The 21,876-nt window shown below is 35.7% G+C and overlaps 1 protein-coding gene across 2 annotated transcripts; it reads left to right on the top strand.

The window, feature by feature from the left end:
• Nucleotides 1–17,431: 17,431 nt before the first annotated feature.
• LOC107770238 (GATA transcription factor 8) lies at nt 17,432–20,944 on the top strand. 2 transcript variants are annotated; one of them, XM_016589519.2, is made up of 4 exons: nt 17,432–17,616; nt 17,972–18,042; nt 18,539–18,805; nt 19,793–20,944. In XM_016589519.2, the coding sequence occupies exons 3-4, from the start codon at nt 18,584–18,586 to the stop codon at nt 20,507–20,509; spliced, it is 939 nt and encodes a 312-aa protein (XP_016445005.1). In that variant the 5' UTR covers nt 17,432–17,616; nt 17,972–18,042; nt 18,539–18,583; the 3' UTR covers nt 20,510–20,944. The 2 variants fall into 2 exon arrangements, with proteins under 2 accessions (XP_016445005.1, XP_016445002.1); XM_016589516.2 differs by having other exon boundaries at nt 17,553–17,765.
• The last annotated feature ends 932 nt before the right edge of the window (nt 20,945–21,876 follow it).

Below are 21,876 nucleotides of genomic sequence, written 5' to 3'. Positions count from 1 at the left end.
AAAGAAGAGTTAGAGACGGTTTGATGTCTCGCTTGAAGTTCCAGAATAACATAATGAAATGTATCGTGCTAGAAAGTTAAAGGAAGGTTGTGAGTACTATAAATAAATATGTGTAGGTCGCAAGATAAAGTATGGTAGAGCAACAGGGTTTTAGGCGGACATAAGTAAAGATAAGCAGAGGTGATTGAGAAGCTGATGAGAATAGGTAAGGCCTCAGAATTAAGCCCATCAAAACAAGAGAGCTGATGGTTTCCGTAAGTTATAAAAAAAACTCAGTATAGCCTGAATGAACTCAGAGGAGTCTAAGACTATGAGCAATTTGAAGAGATGAAATGTTACCCTGGTAGTAGAATAAGGGTGTAATTGTGATAGATAAGAGGATGACGTTAAGGCCATTGATTGGTTAATGATTCAAAAAGAAGGGATTTCATGAATGCATGAGATTAGAATACCCCTCATAAGATGAATCACGTTAGGATGCGATGAAATACGGTTATTGAAGTATAGTATCGCCCCTAGGTGGATCGAGCAAATAACTTCAGATGTTCTCTGATGAGACGTGATCCCTAAGGATAATGTATTACATAAGAGGTTTCAATTTATCAGTGGTAGATTATAGATCAACATTAAGGTAAATCAATAATAGGCAGATAAAATTTCCAAAGTATGAGATGATATTAGGCCGTCATTCTTAAGATGAACAGTAATAAGGAAGAACTAAAGGACTTAGATTTATACATATAGGATAAGCAGCGAGAGGGTAACCTGGAGTTGGGTAGCAAACCTCGACAATAATAAAACGAAGTAAGTGTGATGGTGTAGTACAACCTACCTAGATGTAGTAAAGCCATAAGGATATATTTAGAAGGCTACGAAACAAGATATCGCAACAGTCGTAAGTTTGACAAAGTACCGAGCAAAGAACTTCACTACACCTATATACACCAGGAGGAACAACTTGTCATAGTTCTATATATGTTCCCAAAGTGAGGCCTAGAGATTGGCTAAAAGCTGGAGGAAAAGGAACAGAAGAGTCGCATAAGCGCACATACAAGGACAAAGTCGTACAGGCTGTATGACAGAATGTCGCAATAATTACGAGGTTGGAAGGATTCAGACCAAAAGTCATGGTGTCAGAAAGAGGCCTAGAGGGGGGAATGCCTTGGCCTATGGATTTATTCATAGAACAGTTGCCTAGATGGAAAGGCCACCAATAAAGTATTTATGAGAGATATAGGTTATGAGACTGATAAGTGCACCAGTCAACATTCGAGGACGAATGTTCCAAATGGGGGAATGATGTTACAACCCATGTGTTCGTATGTACGAGTACGTCGTAAGTCAATTGATGTAAGCTCAAAAATAAAATCATATTTGAAAACTTTACAAAGTAAGTTAATCATATTACCTCAGAGGTTATAAATATTGAAGATCATGAACAACAAGTACAAAGATGGTTGGAAGGTTCAGAAGCTAAAGGAATTGAAAAACAATAATGTTTCGTCGAAAGTCGACAAATTGGGAATATTATAACATGTACTTTTGGAGTGAGACCAGGGTGTTTAAATTGATAAGGAGGTTATGTTATGAGTTATGTTAGTCATATGATAGTCGTGTGTTATGTTTTGAAGTCAAGCGAGTGGTGGAACAAAAGTCGATGAAAGTCATCACAAGTTACGTTCATAAGTTTTACTGAAACTTTGGGTCAAATGTAAATGCCATTTTCTCCCAATATACGTAGAGTTATGGGGTGTTCCACCCATAAAATGAAAGATCTATGAGTCTATTTTCTAACGCATTAAACCATTTGTCGATACGATATAGGCGGTGTTCCGAGGCTGCACAGACCGTCACCTACTTGCTTAAACGAGAATCCAAAACTGGGCCTGTTCGGGTCGTCCATAAATGGGCCAATTCGGGTCGTTCATAGAGGTCTTTTTAAAGGCCTATCTCCTTCATATATTAGGCTGATAATAGGAAAAAATAACCAGACTTAATCTCTGCAAAAATCCTCCCAAAAATTTCCCACAAACCCCAATTGATTTTCTCTCCCTTTCAAGCTCTAATTGGAGGTAAAGCCTAGAGTTTGAAGAACCAAGATAGGAGCCGAGTTATCCAACAAATAAGGTAAGTTTAATTCTCTCTTTCATCCATTTGTTTCTGCTGTAGATGCATAGTAAGTCGTTCTTTATTTGTAAGAACTCACGGGACGGTGATCGGAAACCGTGAGTTTGAGTTATTCACTTGTAGCGGACTGTTTTGTGGACTGTTTTGTGGTGCTGTTGGGCTGCGTGTTTTACTACTATTTTTGTGGAGTTTTGGAGGAGGAAGGGTGTGGAGAAACACCACATAAATGCAGGATGTTGGTCTGGTCGTTCGTCGTAACATTTTCGGGTTGTTGACACTACTACGGTGGTCATTTTGTGTATGAAGAGATTGGGGTGTGTTGGGCTATTTTTTAGTATTGTGTGGTGTACATAAGGTTGGAAAATAATATATATATATATATATATATATATATATATATATATATATATATATATATATATATATATATATATATATATATGTTGTTATTGTTGTTTTTGGTGTTGTTGGTGTTATCTTGAATTTGGAGGAAGTAAGAATTATAGGGGAGATGTTGTCCGTTTTAATACAAAATAAGCATGTCGTTCGTTGTGCGTTAGTTGTACCTTTCGTAACTTAATGATAGTATATTTATCGTTGTTGTAGATTAAGGTGAGAAGAGGCGAGTTCAAGTTGGTGATTGAAAAGATTGTGATAAGGTATGTTAAGGCTAAACCTTTCTTCATTTTGGCATGATCTCGTAACTACATGAGTTTGATAACGAAACATAAAGAGAAGTTTGTATTCCTGAATTTATTCACATTATCCTAGTCTCAGAAGTTACAGTATTCTCCCTTATCGGGACTTCATATTCAGTTTAGTATTGTCTTATTTCAGCCAAGAGAGCAGAGAGTATATATATACAGTGTTACAGTATTTTTACCACCATCGAGCTATAATCGGTGGGCAGACCCCTATTGGGCAACCTCTGATCAGACCCCTATTGGGAAATCTCTGATCAGATGGTAAGTTATATACCAAGCCTACTGTGGCCGAGCGCCTATGAGCGAGCCTAGAATGGCCGAGATACAAAGCCTAGTATGGCCGAGCGCCTATGAGCGAGCCTACTACGGCAGAGCAGTTACACATACCGAGCCTTATAGGGCCATACAACTATTTTACTTACTATATTGAGAGAGTTGAGTCAGTATTAGCAGGTAAGCATATCTTCAGATTATTTTTGACTCCCAGTTACATTCTGTTATTATATCATCAGTTCAGTTTCAGCTTTCAGTTATTTTGTTGCCTTACATACTCAGTACATTATTTGTACCGACGTCCCTTTGCTGGGGACGCTGCATTTCATGCCTGCAGGTCCTGATAGATAGCTGGATAGACCTTCCTAGTAGACAGAGCTAAATATCAGCTTGGTTGGTAAGCTCCACTTCCCCAGAGTTACCAGGTCTAGACCTTAGAGTCTGTTTTATATATACAGGTTTGATGGGTAGGTCGAGGCCCTGTCCCGACCATGATACAGTTCAACTAGCTCTAGAAGCTTGTAGACAAGTCCTGTATAGTTTGTATATCAGTAGATATTCATGACGGCCTCGTCAGCCTGCACATTTATATATATATATATATATATATTTGTATATCAGTAGATATTCATGACGGCCTCGTCAGCCTGTATATTTATATAAAGATATATATATTTAAATATATATGAGTTTTTGGGTATGTTTACCCCTCAGATGAGAGAGACGATATTTTCAGATGATTCAGAATATGGCCTCATCGGCCTAGGTTGAGGGTAACCCCTCTAGAGTTCACAGTTACAGAGTGGTATGCTCGGGTCGAGTATGGTACCGGGTGCCGGTCATGCCTCTTCAGGTTTGGGGCGTGGCAGCCTCGTAGTCCCAAATCATAAATAAATTTACAATATTTCATTTTCTTATCTCACCGCAGGAGCCTTCACAATTTATTTTAAAGAAAATATTTTTTCCGAAATAGCATCCCGCGTTTTAGCCATCCTTATCACACCGCACGACTTCTAGTAGTTTCCCCTACTAGCCACGTGTATCAAGTCACTCTTATCTTACCGCATGTGTTTCAATACCTAGACCTTATACCACTGCATGCGTATTAATATCACAATATATGACAATTTGCATCTCAAGTGCTCAAATAATTTAACTTGCCAAAATAATTCAACAATAATATTTTTTCACAATAAAGAGCTCACGGCTCATGCCAAAATAAATCATCAATAATATTTTTACACAATAAAGAGCTCACGGCTCCATCACAATGAGTACGAAAATCTTACAAAAATAGTCAGAAATAAATAATTCAGGAAAATAATATTTCAAAATCTTTAATACGTTGCTTCAATGTCAAGTTTAAAAATGTCAAATACTTTATATTAATAATTATTAAATTTAAAGAAAACCAACCTTAAAATAATACATAAAATAAAAGAAATCAAGTTTCAACTAAACAGGTAAAATAATTAGCCGGAAAAGATCAAACAAATTTAAAGTATATATCTTAGATCAATGATGAAGAATATAACAAGATAAAATAATTTAATAAATGTGTAGTAGTGATCTATACAATTTAAAAATATAATCTTTCACATTTAACCCGTGTACACACTCGTCACATCGTGTACACGACTTTCAACACATTTCAATAATCACATCAATACAAATCCTAGGGAAAGTTTCCCCCACACAAGGTTAGACAAGTCACTTACCTCGACTTGCTCCAATTTAACCAAGTATTATGCTTTTTCCTCGATTTTTCCGACTCGTATCTAGTCATAATTAATTTGATACAGTCAACAAAAATTATAGAATCAATTTCATAAGAAAATACTACATTTTTCAATAAAAATCCGAAATTAACTCAAAAATTTCCCATGGGACCCACATCTCGAAACCCAATAAAAGTTATAAAATCCGACAACCCATTCAATTACGAGTTCAACCATACTAATTTCACTCAAATCCGACTCCGAATCGGTGTTCAAATCTCGAAAATTCATTTTATGAAGTTTCTACAATCTTCCCCAAATTTCCACCTCAAAGTACTAATCAGATGATGAAATCATTAATAAATATTCATGTATATATACCAAATCCGAGTTAGAATCACTTACCCCGATAAATTTCTTGAAAAACCCACGAAATATCGTCTCCAACCGAGCTCCCAAAGTCCAAAAATAAAATAATAACCTAAACCTCGGATATATAGTACATCCTCTGAACTCAAATTTTGCGGTCAGCGAAATTTCAAGCGCGGACGCGCCCTAGGTCCCGCGGTCGCGAAACAATGGTGCGGCCGCGAAATTCTTGGGGTTGCACTACTAGGCTTTAGTATTTTGGCCATAACTTTCTCTACAGATGTCCAAATGATGATCACTTTATCTTTCTGGAAACTAGACATGAAGGGCTACAACTTTCGTTTTCGTATCATCTCAAAATCCCTTGTAGATCAAAAGATCTGCTTCCGAAGTCGGACCAGCGGATCTGCAGAACTTCCTGGAGCGCGGCCGCGGACAGAATTGCGCTGTCCACGAAATTTTGAGCGTGGCCGCGAAATTCTGCCGCGGTCCATACTCTTATGTGCGGTCCGCGCCCCTCCTTCGCCTCAGCACCCAAAAATGTGCGGTCCGCACCCCCAAAAATACAGAACAATATTAGAGTGTCGAAACGCCCGGACTCGCTCAACACTCACACCGAAACTCATCCGGAACCTCCCGGACACAAACCATATATGAATTTCAATCATAAAATACGCTATGGACCTGCTCGCGTAATCAAATTGCCCAATTAACATCTAAAACTACGAATCGGATACCAAATCAAAGGAAATTTTCAAGAAAATTTTAAAACTTATATTCTTACAACCGGGCGTCCGAATCACGTCAAATCAACTCCGTTTCTCACCAAATTCGGCAGACAAGTCATAAATATTATAGTGGACCTATACTGGGTTCGAAACCAAAATACAGACCCGGTGTCCATAAATCCAACATCATTAATTTCTTAAAACTCATAAGCTTTCAAACTTTTACTTTTTCATCAAAATTCCATATCTCGGTTTAGGGACCTCGAAATTAGATTTCGAGCATATGCCCAAGTCCCAAATCATGATACGGACCTACCGGAATTGTCAAAACACTGATCCGAGTCCATTTGCTCAAAATGTTGACCAAAGTCAACTCAGTTGAGTTTTAAAGCTCTAATTCACATTTTAATCCATTTTTCACATAAAAACTTTTCAGAAAATTTTACGGACTGCGTACACAAGTCGAGGAATGATAAATAGTGCTTTTTGAGGTCTTAAAATATGGAATTAATTATTAAATTTAAAGATGACATTTTGGGTCATCACAATTTTGTATGTGGTGTGTTGATGTCGTGCTATAATTTCATATATTTTGACGTAATTTACCCTACTTGCTTGATGTTTGGATGCTAATTTGTGCGACAATTTCACTTAATAGAGCTTATTTCACGTGTAGGAATGCTTGGATATGAATTGGAGAGAAGTTGCACGGAATGGTACTTCAGAGCTAAAACATGGAGCAATAAAAGAAGAAGTGCAAGGCAACGAAACAACAGTGCCATAGACAGTGCAAGGCATTGTCCAGGGCATTTTCATTGGCGCCCCAGACAGTGCCTTGCGCAGAAACAACAGTGCCATAGGCAGTGCAAGGCATTGTCCAGGGTACTGTCATTGGCGCCTCAGACAGTGCCTTGCACCGAAACAATGGCGCCATAGATAGTGCCTTGCGCTGACGATGCCATCCGAGCAAATTTTAATTTCTCATTAGTTTTGGACATGTAGAATTCGGCCCCTACCCTATAAATACCCCTTAAAGTTAGTTTTTTTTAGGGTAAGACATCATTAGTGAGGGAATCGACTTAAGGAGGCAAGAACACACAAGGAGCAAGGCGGAGAATTCTTCTACGAGTTTTTCACTTTTTTCGTCCTATTTTCATTATTGGTTATGAATTCTAGTATTGTAGTTTTGCATACTATTATGAATAGCTAATTTGTTATTTAGGGTTTTGATGAAACCTTTTGTAGGGTGAATTCTTGATACGTTTTGATATAATTTAGTCTTTGAATTTTTCTATTTGTTCAACTATGTACTTATTTTAGTTAATTGAAGAGCTCTCAATTAACGGTGCCTATTTATTATGTATTGCTTGAAAAAGAGTACATATTTAGGTGGTTATTGAACAAGGTCACTCCTAACGTATATGAGAGATCAATACGATGGGTTTAAAAGCGGGATTAGAGATAACGAAGCTTTGACGTGATCATAGTGAGGGGTGAAAAAGTGCGAGCTAGCGTAATTCGAGAGAATATGACTAGTACATTGTTGTAGTTGCTCGAGAGAGAATTATGATAAGTCGACTGCTCATGATCAGTAGAGAATACTTAGGCGATATTATAGGAGACGTAGCGAGAAGGATTCCGATAATTGGGGAAATCATAACTCTAGGCCTCCTTAATCTTGTCCCCAAAACCTTAGTATCTTTAGTTGTTAATTTACTATTTTAATTTGCTAGTTAATTAGCAAGAAAACAGAGTCTTGATATTTATAAATTAGGAGTTGTTCGAGCTTGTATTCTTAGTGATACTTAACAGTTACAGCAAAACCTTAGTTCTCTGTGGGATTCGACTCCGGACTTTTAGACCGGATTATATTTGCAGCGACTGCTTATCTTTTTTAGGACTAGAGTTGGGCGTGATCAAATTTTGACATAATTGTCGGGGAACTAACGGTGTAGTTGTAGCTGTATATATTGCTAGGTTTCAACTTTGAAATTTTATTATGTTTTGTTTTATTTATTTTATTTTATTCTAACTGTTGATTTGAGAAACATGACATCTTGGAATTATGAGAATTTAGGTGTAGATAATTCTACTATTGATCCTCATACATATTGTGAAGGAAACCACCCATGTCAAAATTGTCAAAATATTCTCAAGAGCGAGTTATGTGCACCAACTCAATCTTTTTTGTGGAATGTGTGTGATGTGTGTGGTGGTAAAAATGGTCACTTTCATGGTTGTGCTTATATTTCTTATCCTCCCCAACCCCTTACTATCATGGTTCTACTTTTTCTTGTGAAGTTAATAGGAACAAAGAACCCGGGGATGCGGACCAGAAGAAGATCAAGGATATGTTAAAGTGCCTTCTGGAACAAAATAATGAGAAACAACTGCAGATAGAAAGGCAAGAGGTAACTATTCACAACTTGGAGGCTCAAGTGAGTCAATTGGTTGAAGCTTTTAATGCTTAGCAAGCCAATTTTGGAGATAGTAGCCAATAAGAGCATGAATTTGAGGTGCTAATTGAGGAGGTCAGAGTAGAACATCAACAACCTAGCCAACTACAATTTGAGGATGTCGATGTTGATGAAGTGAGACTAGAGTTAGCCAAGGACATCGAGGATATAAATTTTGTTGACTCTAGTATCATTGATGTTGAGGATGTTGAAAGTCCTGAAATTCATGTGTTTGAGCGCATTGGTCCTCACTCCAAACATTTTTCCACATTGTGCTTGGATGAAGATATGAAAATAGCGTCATCCGAGCTGATTGAGGAGTCGAGGAATGAGGAATAATGTGCCTGCATTCTGGAATTTTTCTTGCCAGAAAGATATGACTACATACCTCATCTAAAAGCCAAGAAGTGTAGAATAGTGCAATGGTTGCTTGGGCTAATTAGATTTGTTCCACCACCCCTGGAGCATAACCAAAAACTTGAAGCCAAATTGGGGGTTTAATTCAAAGCTCGAGGTGGGGAAAGAAAGTGGTTCACGTCGTGCCGCGACGTTAAATCAGGCGCTTGTTGGGAGGCAACCCAACATTACTTCTTTCTTTTATTTTTAGTTTTTTATAATTATTTTCTTATTGTATTATTTTGTAGTGTCATCTTTGATTTTTTAGGAGTATGGGAAGCATATCTATTGGAATGATGCAACAACAAGCCAGATGGTTAGAACTAAGTAGGGGTGCCCGCACAAAGGAAAATACCCTGGAGAAGTCTGAGTACCCCATGAGCTGCTAATGCTTCAACCTTTGGCCTACTAGGGAGTTTATGTTGTGCATTGGGGACAATTCAAAATTTTAAGTGAGGGGTGAGGAGATTGTCTGGGTGACTTTCTAAGCTATTTTAGTTGTGTTAGTTTAATTGATGATTTTCTAGGAAAAAAAAAATTTGGATTTTTCCCAATGATGGATCTCCTATACAGTTTTTTGAGGGATTTAAGTCTAAACAAAAAATTCAAAAAATAAATAAATTAGAAAATAGAAAAATACAAAAACATGTCTTTTTTTTCCTTAGGTAGTAATAATCCCCTGTGGTTTTTCTTCGTGCCTCGATTCTTTTCCATGGGATGTATCTTGAACCGGGTAGTAATTGTTTTTTTGAGTAGTATGTAGGAAATAAAGGAGAAGAAATAATGTGATTCGCACCTTTTGACTTGTTTGATGGTTGCATACTTAGGTTCTGGCATGTGTTTCACCTTCCCTTGATTTTAAATATATAATGATGCCTTGGTAAAAATGAATAGCATGTGTTATGACTCTTATGTCTCGTTTGCCTGACTTGTGTTCACTTTGTGCTTCATGCTTAATATATCTCTTGGCTGTGTGAATACTTGCTTGATTGAGAGTCCGAATGAGACCGTCCTTAGTGAGTCATGTGCCATATGTTAAGTGAGTTCTTTGCATAGTCCATGTTATTACTTTTGGGTCTAGAACTTGCCCTAAATGTGAATTGAATAGAAATCCTATGTGTTACTCGGTTTGAAAAGTGATGTTAGGCTTTCTTTGATCTTTTTTGAGTTTTGTTGCTTATCACAAATAAAATCATCCATAGATACTCTTATGAGCCTATAAGCCTTTCTTTTGGCACCCGCATTACAAGCCTATCCCATTTTGTTCTTAATTGAATCATTTTGATCCTTATATCTCTTAAAACACTTGAATTGTAAAGAGAGCGCTAGAAAGAAGTAATGAGAAAACTTGGGGTAGCTTTTGAGTGAAACCCATAAAAAGAAGAAATGTGCACTTGTGCTTTAAATAAAAATTCACTAGCAAAAAGGTAAAAGCAAAAAAAAAAGAGGAAAGAATAAATGAATAAATAAAGGTTTCTTATTTTTGCTAGTGAATATGATCTGAAGCAGTGCGTACAGAAGAAGGAAAAATATTCTGGGGTGAGCTATCTTTGTGATGATTGAAGTGGATTGAAGGAATTTTGCGCTTAAAGTTGAATACGTGATGTGTTAAAGTGCTTAGGAGGGTTAGCCACTATATCCCAAATATATCCTACCCGTCCCTTAGCCCACATTACAACCGTAATAAAGTCCTAGTTGATTTCGGTCTGAGCGGGCCTACATTAGTAGAGGTTTACATAATGGGCAAGCCTATGGTACCGTTTGCGTGCATGTGACTTCTTTGAGAGATTGAGTGATTTTTCTTCATATGTGTGAGTCCTTAAAATATATACGATCATGTGATTTGGATGTGTGGACTACTTACTCTTTGTTTTATTGTGAGGGCACATAGTTTCACAAAGGATAGGTAACATTATTAGACCTCTCTGTTAGATTAAGTATTCAAGCCTCGGGTGCATTATGATATTGAGTTAGTTTTCGAGGCTAGGATTGTTATAATCATGTTGTTCCTGTGTTAGTTGTTTTGAAATTGGGCATAAGTACGGGAAGTGTATTTTGACAGCATATACTAGAGCTTAATTGTTGGTATCAACCATGGTCATAAGTGTAATGTGTTGTAAATGTGTGGCTTGTTGGGTCCTTGAAGAGGAAGTATTTGGTTGGTTGACTCGAGGGCGAGCAACACTTAAGTGTGGGGTGTTGATGCCATGCTATAATTTTATATATTTTGACGTTATTTACCCTACTTGCTTGTTGTTTGGATGCTAATTTGTGCGACAATTGCACTTAGTAAAGCTTATTTCACGTGTAGGAATACTTGGACGCGAATTGGATAAAAGTTGCAAGGAATGGTACCTCAGAGCTAAAAAATAGAGCAATAAAAGAAGAAGAGCAAGGCAACAAAACAACAATACCATAGACAGTGCAAGGCATTATCCATGGCACTGTCATTGGTGCCCCAGACAGTGCCTTGCGCAGAAACAACAGTGCCATAGGTAGTGCATGGCATTGTCCAGGGCACTGTCATTGGCGCCCCAGGCAGTGCCTTGCACCGAAACAATGGCTCCATAGACAGTGCCTTGCACCGACGATGCCATCCGAGCAAATTTTAATCCCTCATTAGTTTTGGACATATAGAATTCGGCCCCTACCCTATAAATACCCCATAAAGTTAGTTTTTTTTATAGGGTAAGACATAATTATAGAGGGAATCGACCTAAGGAGGCAAGAACACACAAGGTGCAAGGCGGAGAATTCTTCTACGGTTTTTTCACTTTTTTCTTCCTATTTTCATTATTGGTTATGAATTCTAGTATTGTAGTTTTGCATACTATTATGAATAGCTAATTTATTATCTAGGGTTTTGATGAAACCTTTTGTAGGATGAATTCTTGATATATTTTGATGTAATTGAGTCTTTGAATTTTTCTATTTGTTCAACTATGTGCTTATCTTAGTTAATTGAAGAGCTCTCAATTAACGATGCCTATTTATTATATATTTCTTGAAAATGAGTACATATTTAGGTAGTTGTTGAACAACGTCACTCCTAACGTATATGAGAGATCAATACGGCGGGTTTAAAAGCGAGATTAGAGATAACGAAGCTTTGACGTGATCATAGTGAGGGGTGAAAATGTGCGAGCTAGCGTAATTCGAGAGAATATGACTAGTACATTGTTGTAGTTGCTCGAGAGAGAATTATGATAAGTCGAGTGCTCATGATCAGTAGAGTATACGTAGGCGATATTATAGGAGACATAGCGAGAAGGATTCCGACAATTGGGGAAATCATAACTCTAGGCCTCCTTAATCTTGTCCCCAAAACCTTAGTATCTTTAATTGTTAATTTACTATTTTAATTTACTAGTTAATTAGTAAGAAAACTGAATCTTGATATTTATAAATTAGGAGTTGTTCGAGCTTGTATTCTTAGTGATACTTAACAGTTACGGCAAAACCTTAGTTCTTTGTGGGATTCGACTCCAGACTTTTAGACGGATTATATTTGCAGCGACCGCATATGTCTTTTGTATATTTTGTATGTGGTGTGTGCTTCTTCCTCTCTAAAATTCCAATCAAAACTTACTCTCTTAATATAATTTTGATACATATCAACAACTTTATGTAAAAAGATAGTATTGATAACTTAAATACAAATTTTATACAATGATTCATACACTATATAACTAATGTTTAACTTTCATACAACTTTCATACAACATTCAAATAAAAAATATATATATATAACTAGAACAGAATATAACTTAAATACAATTTATATACAATTATAATACAACTTTAATACAATTTCGTAAATATATTGTATGTCATGTGTTCTTCTTCTTCGAGTTTCAATATGAAAAGTGAGCCAAAATTTTAGTCAATCAATTAAATAGAATGAAGAAAAAAATTAATCAAATAGCATGCGAGAATGAAAGAAAAGAGAAAAAGGCCAGGACACACGCTGAACCACAATATCACGAATTCATGAGTTCTTAGTTAAGATGTATGTATAACTAATTCAACTGAGTTTTCTATCTTTCCATAGTAATTTGGAGAAAATAAGTCTAATGTATATTGTGTGTGCTTCTTCCTATCTAAAATTCCAATCAAATCTCTCTTAATACAATTTTGATACATATCAACAACTTAATATAAAAAGATAGTATTGATAACTTAAATACAAATTTTATACAATGATTCGTACATTATACAACTATTTTTCAACTTTCATACAACATTCAAATAAAAAATATATATATACAACTACAACAAAATAAATAAATAAACAACAAAATACAATTTTTCTACAATTTCTGCAATATAATGTATGTCATGTCTTCTTCTTCTTCTTCTTCTTCTTCTTCTTCTTCTTCTTCTTCTTCTTCTTCTTCTTCTTCTTCTTCTTCTTCTTCTTCTTCTTCGAGTTTCAATCTGAAATTCAGTCAAAATCAAGTCTAATCTTCACCAAACACCCTCAAAATTGAGATATAAACTCCTTAAAATATTCCCAATTGTTTGCAATAACACCCAATCCAAACAAATAATAATTTTTGAAAATCCAAATTCGATTTCAAAGTATCAAAGCTTCAAAGCTTTTTAATGGCTGTCAATGGTGGAGAGTCAAACACCTTCAAAATTTATTGATTGACAATTTCAATTTGAATACCAATTGTGCAATATGAAAGAAAATTGCTAAGTTAAAACTCTATAGTAAAACGATTGAAATTCATTGATGAATTCCATTAAAAATATATACAACATGAAAGGATAAAAAGTAGAGAATATCAGAGGAAGAAAAATTGGGGAAAGAACATAGAATGAGAGATAGAGAGACGGAGAGAGAGATAGCAGGAGAGAGAGATGGAGAGAGAGAGAGAGAGAGAGAGAGCGCAAGAGAGAGAACAGGGATGAGAAATAATTGATTCCTTATTCAATTCCTAATTTAAAGGGATACTCATTTAAAACTAATTTGTATATAATTGGTAAATTATATATGGCCATATAATTAAATTAAAACTTGAATAGGGAGTGTAATAAAGTTTCATATGTAGTATACGAAGGTAAAAATCCCTTCTTTCATTAGTTGTATTTTTTTTCTCTAGAACTGTTAATTGTGATACTTATACAACTATACAACAACAACAATCCAGTGAATTCCAACAAGTGAAGTCTGGAGTAGGAAGCGTATACGCAGTCATACCTCTATCCTGAGGAGGTAAAGAAACTATTTCTGATATACTATCTGCTAAAATAAAGAAGAAAAAAACTGTGGTAATAAATAGTAACAACTTATACAACTATAATTGCACAAATGTAAGGGTATTCTCTTGAATAACACTTTTCTTTAACATAAGGGTTACCTTTTATAACAGCTAGTTAATATATAAAATATGTGTTCTTCAGCCAAAGAAAAAAAGAAAGAAAGAAGGTGCTAGTTGGAAGAGTGACGGACAATATTTTTATAGTGAGTAAATTGTATGCATTTACCAAAACAAGGTTCATAGTGAAATTGGTATAGGTTTAAGTGGGTGGACATGTACTATAAAGTTGCTGGATTAAAAAAGGAAGAGCAAAACTTGTTTGTGAAAAAGTTACCACAACAAAGTCTTAGTGGGCGTTTGTACATAAAAATTGTAAAATTTCGAAAAAAAGACAAACTTTTTTTCAAATAAAAATGGTATTTGGGTTGTTTTTTAATTTTTGTGAGTGATCGGAGTAAAAATTTTGAAAAACACCTTTTTGGAGTTTTTCAAATTTTCGAAAATTTTCAAAATTCATCTTCAAGTAAAAATTAAAAATTTATGGCCAAACACTGATTTAAAAAAAAAAATGAAAAATATTTCATGGACTAACGGGATCTAATTAATCTAATGAAAACAACATAATACCTTGAATAAAACCAGCCTTATAATTTAGAAAAAAGAAAAACCTAAGTCTATCCATTTAACAAATCAGTTTTGCAACACAAAATTCAAATAATCAAAAGAGAAAATAAAGGAGAACTAGGAAGCGGGTATTAATCAGGTAAAATGGGAAACATATTAAGTTTTATTTATGTACTTTTCAAACGCTTCGTATTTAGGTTCTAGGTAGACAACTGCCGAAGCCTTTTATGCTTTTAAAATTTTCTTTTAAATTTTTTATTTGCAAGTGATGATTTCCCCCCATGTTCCTCAACTCTTATTGGTTCAAAAATGAGATTTATATCTAATAATAATCGGCAAAAGAGCATCTACCGTTTAACGTGCATAGTTGTTACTTGTTACTCTGTTGAAAAGTCTTTCTGAACAAGAAAAACTACTTAAAGAGAACAAAAAAACGAAAGAGAAAAGCAGAAAAAGAAAAAATACAAACATGAAAATGTTCTCTGCTTTTACAGCTTATTATGCACTAATCTGACTGTCTTAAGTTTTATGCAAGTATGTATATGCTAATTGTCATTAGGTTTCTGTAAAAGAATAGGGTGCCACACCTACTTAATTGCTTATCTTTCAAGTGAAGTTTTGATAATAGCAATCATTTGATTTCAGTTTCTTCATTTCTTCTTCTTCTTCTTCTTCTTCTTCTGCTGCTGTTGTACTTTTTCTTTTTTATTATCTTATTTTGAAATTTGCGTATATATTATGAAGTGGGAGGACCTTTGCTCAATTTAAAAGAATTCGATAAGTGCTTGCACGTTTCACACAACATTTTTTGTTGATATACATTGACAATGAATATCGGCATTTCTCCTAAATCACTGTTGCTTATTTCTTTCATTTTTCCTGGACTTTTGTGAATCTTTTATTTTATTTAAATCGTAAATTATTGAATTTATCTAGATAGTTAATCTTGCCACTTAACTAAATGAAAAATATAAAAGTAGTATAATTAAAAAAATAGGATAATAAGTTTGGAAAAAGGAGATTCAATTTCATAGCAACCAGTGTTTTAAAAGGCGTGGGCGTAAGGCGAGACGTTTTACATATGCCTCAGCGACGTGTAAGCCCCATAAGTATTTAATTTTTAATATTTTATAAAATAATATAATTACAGTAAATATTTATAAACATGTAAAATTGCATAAAAATTGAAGAAAAGTATAAATAAGTGAAATATATAAATATATATAGATGTGCTCCATCCCCACAAAAAACTAGTCAAAACAATCTATTATACGCTACTTAGAAGCACAAGTAACTTGAGTCGAAAAGAATAAAGTTTTGTATATGGAAGACCAAAAAGGATGACTAACCTGCAACTTGGACTTTGAACTTGCTGCTATGAAGGAGAGTGTAGTTCTCTTTGTATTTGTAAAAATAAAATTGAATATTCATTGCTTTTAGGAGATATTAGAAGACTAGTGGACAAGATAAAGAATTGGGAAAGACCATGAATTAGGGTTTCAATTAATAAAAAAGGTCTTGACTTTTAAATTTAATACATTTCAGTTCCTTTTTAAAATTTTTGAGTAATTACCAAGCTGACTTTTGAGCATTTGGGTATTATATGAAGGACTTATTCAACAAATTTTGTTTTAATTTGAAAAAGTCTTTGGGGCTTACGCCTCACTAAAAAAACGCGCCTCAAACGCACGGACGTACGCCCCGAATTGCTGGGCATACGACTCTTGAGACTTTCGCCACACACCATCGCCTCAGGGCTCGCCCCGAAAACGCCTTTTAAAACACTGATAGCAACCTATCATGTGATTTTAAGTGCTTTGAAGTTTTGCTTGCAATGAATATTTATTTACACTACTACTCTAAGATTTTGCAACCACAAGAAATGACCACATTATATAATTAATGTATTGGTGCATCAAATTAGCCTAAACCTGAAAAAGAAAAATCAACATTACATTATGTTTTTCTCTTATTAGCTTTATGAAAAGGGAAGAAGTCTTTTAAGAGAAAGTGACGCAAGAGTGCAATCCAAGTTAGTTAAAAGAGAATGGACGCATGACCCACTCCCATTTTCTTTTCCTTTTTTTGAAAAAAAAACTGTTTCTATTTAATAATTATAAGTTATAAGTTTATTCACCAAATATGCACACATATTCAGAAGAGAATAGTACAAAGAGTACAATTGAACACATATAGAAGGGAATGATACAAAGAGTACACTTCAAGTATATGAAAAGATGGTGAAAGAGTAATTAAGGGTCAATTAATTTGAGTGAGATAAAGGGTCCAAAACCAAGATATGCTTTCAGCTGTAAAGTTCATTTTGACAATCTTTTTCATTTTTATTCAAATTTATGTCTTTTCATCATTTTTTCCATAAAAATCCATGAAAATGTTTTATTGATTTTGAAAGCTCCGTTACCTTGAGATTTTGTTTTTACAGCCAAAATTTTTGTACTTTTGCATCTTGGAGATAATATATATAAAACCGAGATTAGAGCGGTTAAGATTTAAATTTTCATTGAATGCAAACAAAACACGTACACAATATACAATAAAAAAGGAGCTATAAGATATACAAGAAATCAGCTCATAGGTACAATTAATGTGAGAACCAAAATTGCCCATGGACTTTAACTCACCATCTAAAGAAATACACATTGAAACTATTTAACTCTTCCACTAAAGGACGACAAACAATCAAGATTGCACACAACGCGTATATATCATTAAAATATATACTGTAGAAAGAAAAAATAAAGAAAAAGCGGTGGGAGAGTGGGGGAAGTGACTTAAATATCACGACAGCGAAGTCTCTCTGTGTTTTTGATAGTAAAAAGACAGCTAGCAGTGAACCACCAACCAATACCATCACCACTCTTCTTTCTCCTTTTTTTTTAGCTTCTCTTTCATTTCATTTCATTTCCAATAGACTTCTTCTTTCTCATGTTAAGGTACATAATATAATATAATTTCTGTTTTGGGTTTTTGTACATTTCTATTTCTTCAGAGTTTTTATTCACTCTGCTCACAGACTAGGATTTCTTGAAAGTTGAGCCAATTTTCTACCCTGAATTTTGGCGGGATTTTTGTAGAGTTTAAGGTTTGGCTCTCTTTCCAAACGTACCTTCTCCTAATCATTTGACGTTTCATTTGGAATTGGGCCGTAAAAAGAAACAATGGGTTTGCATTGAATTTGCCTCATATGAGCCAACAAAAACTTGGGTTCTAGAGACATTTATCCAAGCACGAAGCTTTAACTTTTTATAATACTATATTCTAACAATTTTCGTCTTAATTTTATTGCAGGGAATTAATTTTCCATACTGGGATTGATACTTGAAGCTTTTTTTGCCTGCAAATTCTTGTTTTTTCATAAGGTTTGCTCCTTGAATTTGCATTTGAGTGTCTTGAGATTTCTCCAATTTGTTTATATTCTGCGTCGGTGCACCAGCTTGCTCCAGTTCATCCTCCATTTCTCTGGCTATTTCACCATCTAAAATGTCGGCATGCTCTAACCAGCTCTTTTCTTCTTTTAACTTTTTCTGGAGTATTCCCATTTTTCAAAATTATGTATAAAATTTGCGAAAGATTACAAGAATCCAGTCCCAGAATCTTAATTATGCTTAAAATTGTTTTTGTTCCTTTTTCAATTTTCAAAGTAACAAAATTATGGGTAACGCACCTCTTTGAGCTGGCTAGCATTTTTTTCAATGACAACATTATCTAGCTTGAAGACATTGGCGTCGTGGGCCACTATCCTTCACCGCGTGCGCACGCTAGCAATCACCATTCACCTCAACTAGCCATTTTGTTTGCTAGCTGATAAATTGAATCACCCTTGTGTTTGTACTTATTCTGTTTTCATTTTAACAGGTATAAAGTTATAGTTAGGAAAGAAAGAAAAAAGAGGAGAGTAAAATGGGGTCAAATTTCGTGGATGAAATAGATTGCGGCAGCTTCTTTGACCAAATTGATGACTTGATTGAGTTTCCGTCAGAGAATGAGTGCGGTGGCCTTAGTTCAACGGATTGCAAGGAATTCCCAAGCATATGGGATCAGCCCTTACCGGATTCCGACCCTCTTTTCTCCGGCAGCTACAACAATTCACCTTCCGACCTGTCGGCCGAGCTCTCTGTTCCTGTGAGTCTCTCAATTCATGGTGTAATTATTATGTTATGGTACTTAAAAACTTACCATAGGTAAAGTGTCTATGATAAGTCAGTATACATTGAATATTAGGGAGATGTTGATTAAAACGGTGTTAAGTGGATCCGTTTATCAACAGCGTCTTGTCACGTGATTGGCTTGATACAGAAACTCCCATGGGTCATGAGTTGAGTGGTTGTTAGTAGCTGGTGCGAGGTGTTTGTTTAAGTTTTGGTTAATTAATGATTAAGCAATTGTGTCATAATTAGGGAGGTCAGTTTTTGAATCATATCATGGATGTATCATAATTAGCTAGCTCATGTTTTATACATTTTTTTTGCAGTAGCAATGGTTGGTTTTGGATTTTGTAAAAACTTAGTAGTATATGTTTAATGTTCAGGCAATTTGCAACAGTGAGAATATAAAATGTTTGTCAACAGAATCAATTTATTTTAGAGTTGCCAGTTTCAAATTCAAACCTTTTGTTCTAAAAGCATTTTAGTATTGTGTTTTAGGGGAAACGGCCATGCATATATCAGCTGAATATGGCTTGTACGTTAGGCCAGGTCGTCCTGTTCACAAAGTATTTTCTTAATAATGATCCTTTGATCTTTACCTTTTAGAGCACTAAGGCCAAATAATCATGCGTATAATGGACCAAGACAGACAATATATATAATATTTCTGAATTTTGAGATTTACACTTCCAGTAGTTAATGGCTGTTGGTCTTTCCTGCGTAGTAGTTGGAGAATTCAGTCATTCTCTTAATTCTTCCATCACTTTCCATTTGCATGTGGTCATTTGGTTGCCATTTCGCAGGGAATGGCCATCACAATGAATGAAAGATAATGACATTCTATTTGCAGCTACATGACTGTGTAACTAAAAGAGACAATATTGAACTAACATTCTATTAGGTGTTGTGTAGCTTGCTAATCTTGCTTTTGGGGATAATCATCAGAATTCTCTTTGTTTTGCAGTATGAGGATATTGTACAACTTGAATGGCTCTCAACATTTGTGGAGGATTCCTTCTCGGGCAGAGGCTTGACCCTTGGGAAAGAAAATGCTCCCATCAACAAGGAGACATCCCACAGCAAATTCCAGTCTTCGAGTCCTGTCTCTGTGCTCGAGAGCAGCAGCAGTAGCTCCTCCTCTTCCTGCTCAGGCGGGAAAACCTTTCCTCTCAGTCCATGTCACCGTGGTCCACAACGTGCTAGGAGCAAGCGTCCTCGCCCGCCAACTTTCAATCCTCGGCCAGCGATTCAACTTATCTCTCCGACATTAGTCTTCATTGAGAATCCCCGGCCATTTGCTGCTCCTGTAACTTCTTCACAATCCGAAAACTTGGCAGAGTCTCCAATGAAGAAAATCAAATTTACGATCCCTCTAGCTCCAATCGAGACAATTCACAACTCCACCGCACACGCAGTTAGAAGATGCATGCATTGCGAGATAACCAAGACACCTCAATGGAGAGCAGGTCCAATGGGACCGAAGACCCTCTGCAACGCTTGTGGCGTTCGCTACAAGTCAGGAAGGCTCTTCCCTGAGTACCGGCCTGCTGCAAGCCCTACATTCGTTCCATCCATGCATTCCAATTCTCACAAGAAGGTTCTTGAAATGAGAACCAAGGACATTCCCGAGAACAACGCCACTGCCAGCAACAACCATCCAACAGGAGTTCAATCCGAGTAGCACATCCTCAGTGGAGGAGTAGATGTAAAGGGAAGGGAAAAAGGAAGCAGAGAATAGCTTTACCTAGTCATAGTCTTTTTTGTGTCCTCTCTGCATTTCTCATTTCAGTTAATGTTATTTGCTTGCTGTTTTTTCGTTGGTTCTTTGTACAGAGATGTAATGGGGGGAATTAGACGATCATATTTTAGGTGGTAGAGAGAGGGGAATGATGAGAAGAGAGGGCACTGAAAGGGGTTAAGAGTGGAGTTTAGGGCTGGAGTATAGCTTTAGCGTCATTTTAGGTCCTTTTGAAGTTCAAAATAGGCGTGGGGTTGGTTTTGATCTCTTTATTAGACTTTTGTCCTTAATTTCTCATCATTTGGATGGGAATTCTTTTTGTAGTGAGTTTGTTATTAGGTGATTCTGAAATGAGTAATACTTTGGATTATGTCTTGAGATTGCTTTTCCTTCGTAACTTACCAAATTTCATAAATGGTCATATAATTAGAGGGCGTTTGGATTGACTGTTAAGCTGGTCAAATTTCAAATGAGCTTTTAAGCTCTTTTTAGCTTTTTTAAGTGTTTGACAAAATCAAAAAGTGCTTAAAATAAGTTAAAATATGGAGAATATGGAGAATATGGAGGAGAGCAAGGAGGTCCCCCTCATCTGAAGAAGACCATTCTTAGCAACGGGTAGAGCAATATTGGATATATACGAGAGAAAATTCATGCTTAGAGTGGGTGAGAAGACTGTGACTTTTGAGATGAATGTAGGAAAGTGGGGGTGCAAAAGAAGAAACCAGCTGCAAGTGTTGAGTTGAAAGTAAAGGGCTCGAAAGAAACGGCTGCAGTGAGTGAGAAAGATAAGTGTCGGATGTACCCCAAAAAGGCTTAGAAGAAGCTGTCTGCATGGATGTGCACATTAGTTCGAAGGTGAGGAATGGATCCCGACTTCGACTCATACCCCGACTAGATATTCAGGGAAGTTTTATTTACCTTATGCTTTTTAATTGTGTGTCATGGGGACATGCCACAACTTAAAATGTGGGGTGGGGGATATGTTGTATGTATGTACGTATATAAGTTTTAGTTTTTTTTAAAGTTTTCTATGTGTTAGTTGTAGTAGTTAGAGATATAAAAAAACATAAAATTTTAAATTTTCGATTTTCCCGACGATGGATATCATCGACAGGTTTCTTGAGGGAGTAAAGTCGAAAGAAAAAAGACAAAAAAAATTTCTTTTATTAGGTAGTGTAATAATTCCCCCTTAGTTTTTCTTTATGCCGCGGTTCTTTTTCAAGGGTTTTGTTTGAACCGGGTGTAGTTAGTTTTTGTTTTGTAGAAGTAGTAGGAAGCCTTGTGCTATGATTTGAATTGGAGGCAATATC

This window comes from Nicotiana tabacum, chromosome 13 (genome assembly GCF_000715075.1).
Source record: "Nicotiana tabacum cultivar K326 chromosome 13, ASM71507v2, whole genome shotgun sequence".
In the NCBI taxonomy this organism is placed as follows: domain Eukaryota; kingdom Viridiplantae; phylum Streptophyta; class Magnoliopsida; order Solanales; family Solanaceae; genus Nicotiana; species Nicotiana tabacum.
The sequence above is the reverse complement of the archived record's forward strand: the minus strand, read 5'-3'. Positions and strand labels throughout refer to the sequence as shown.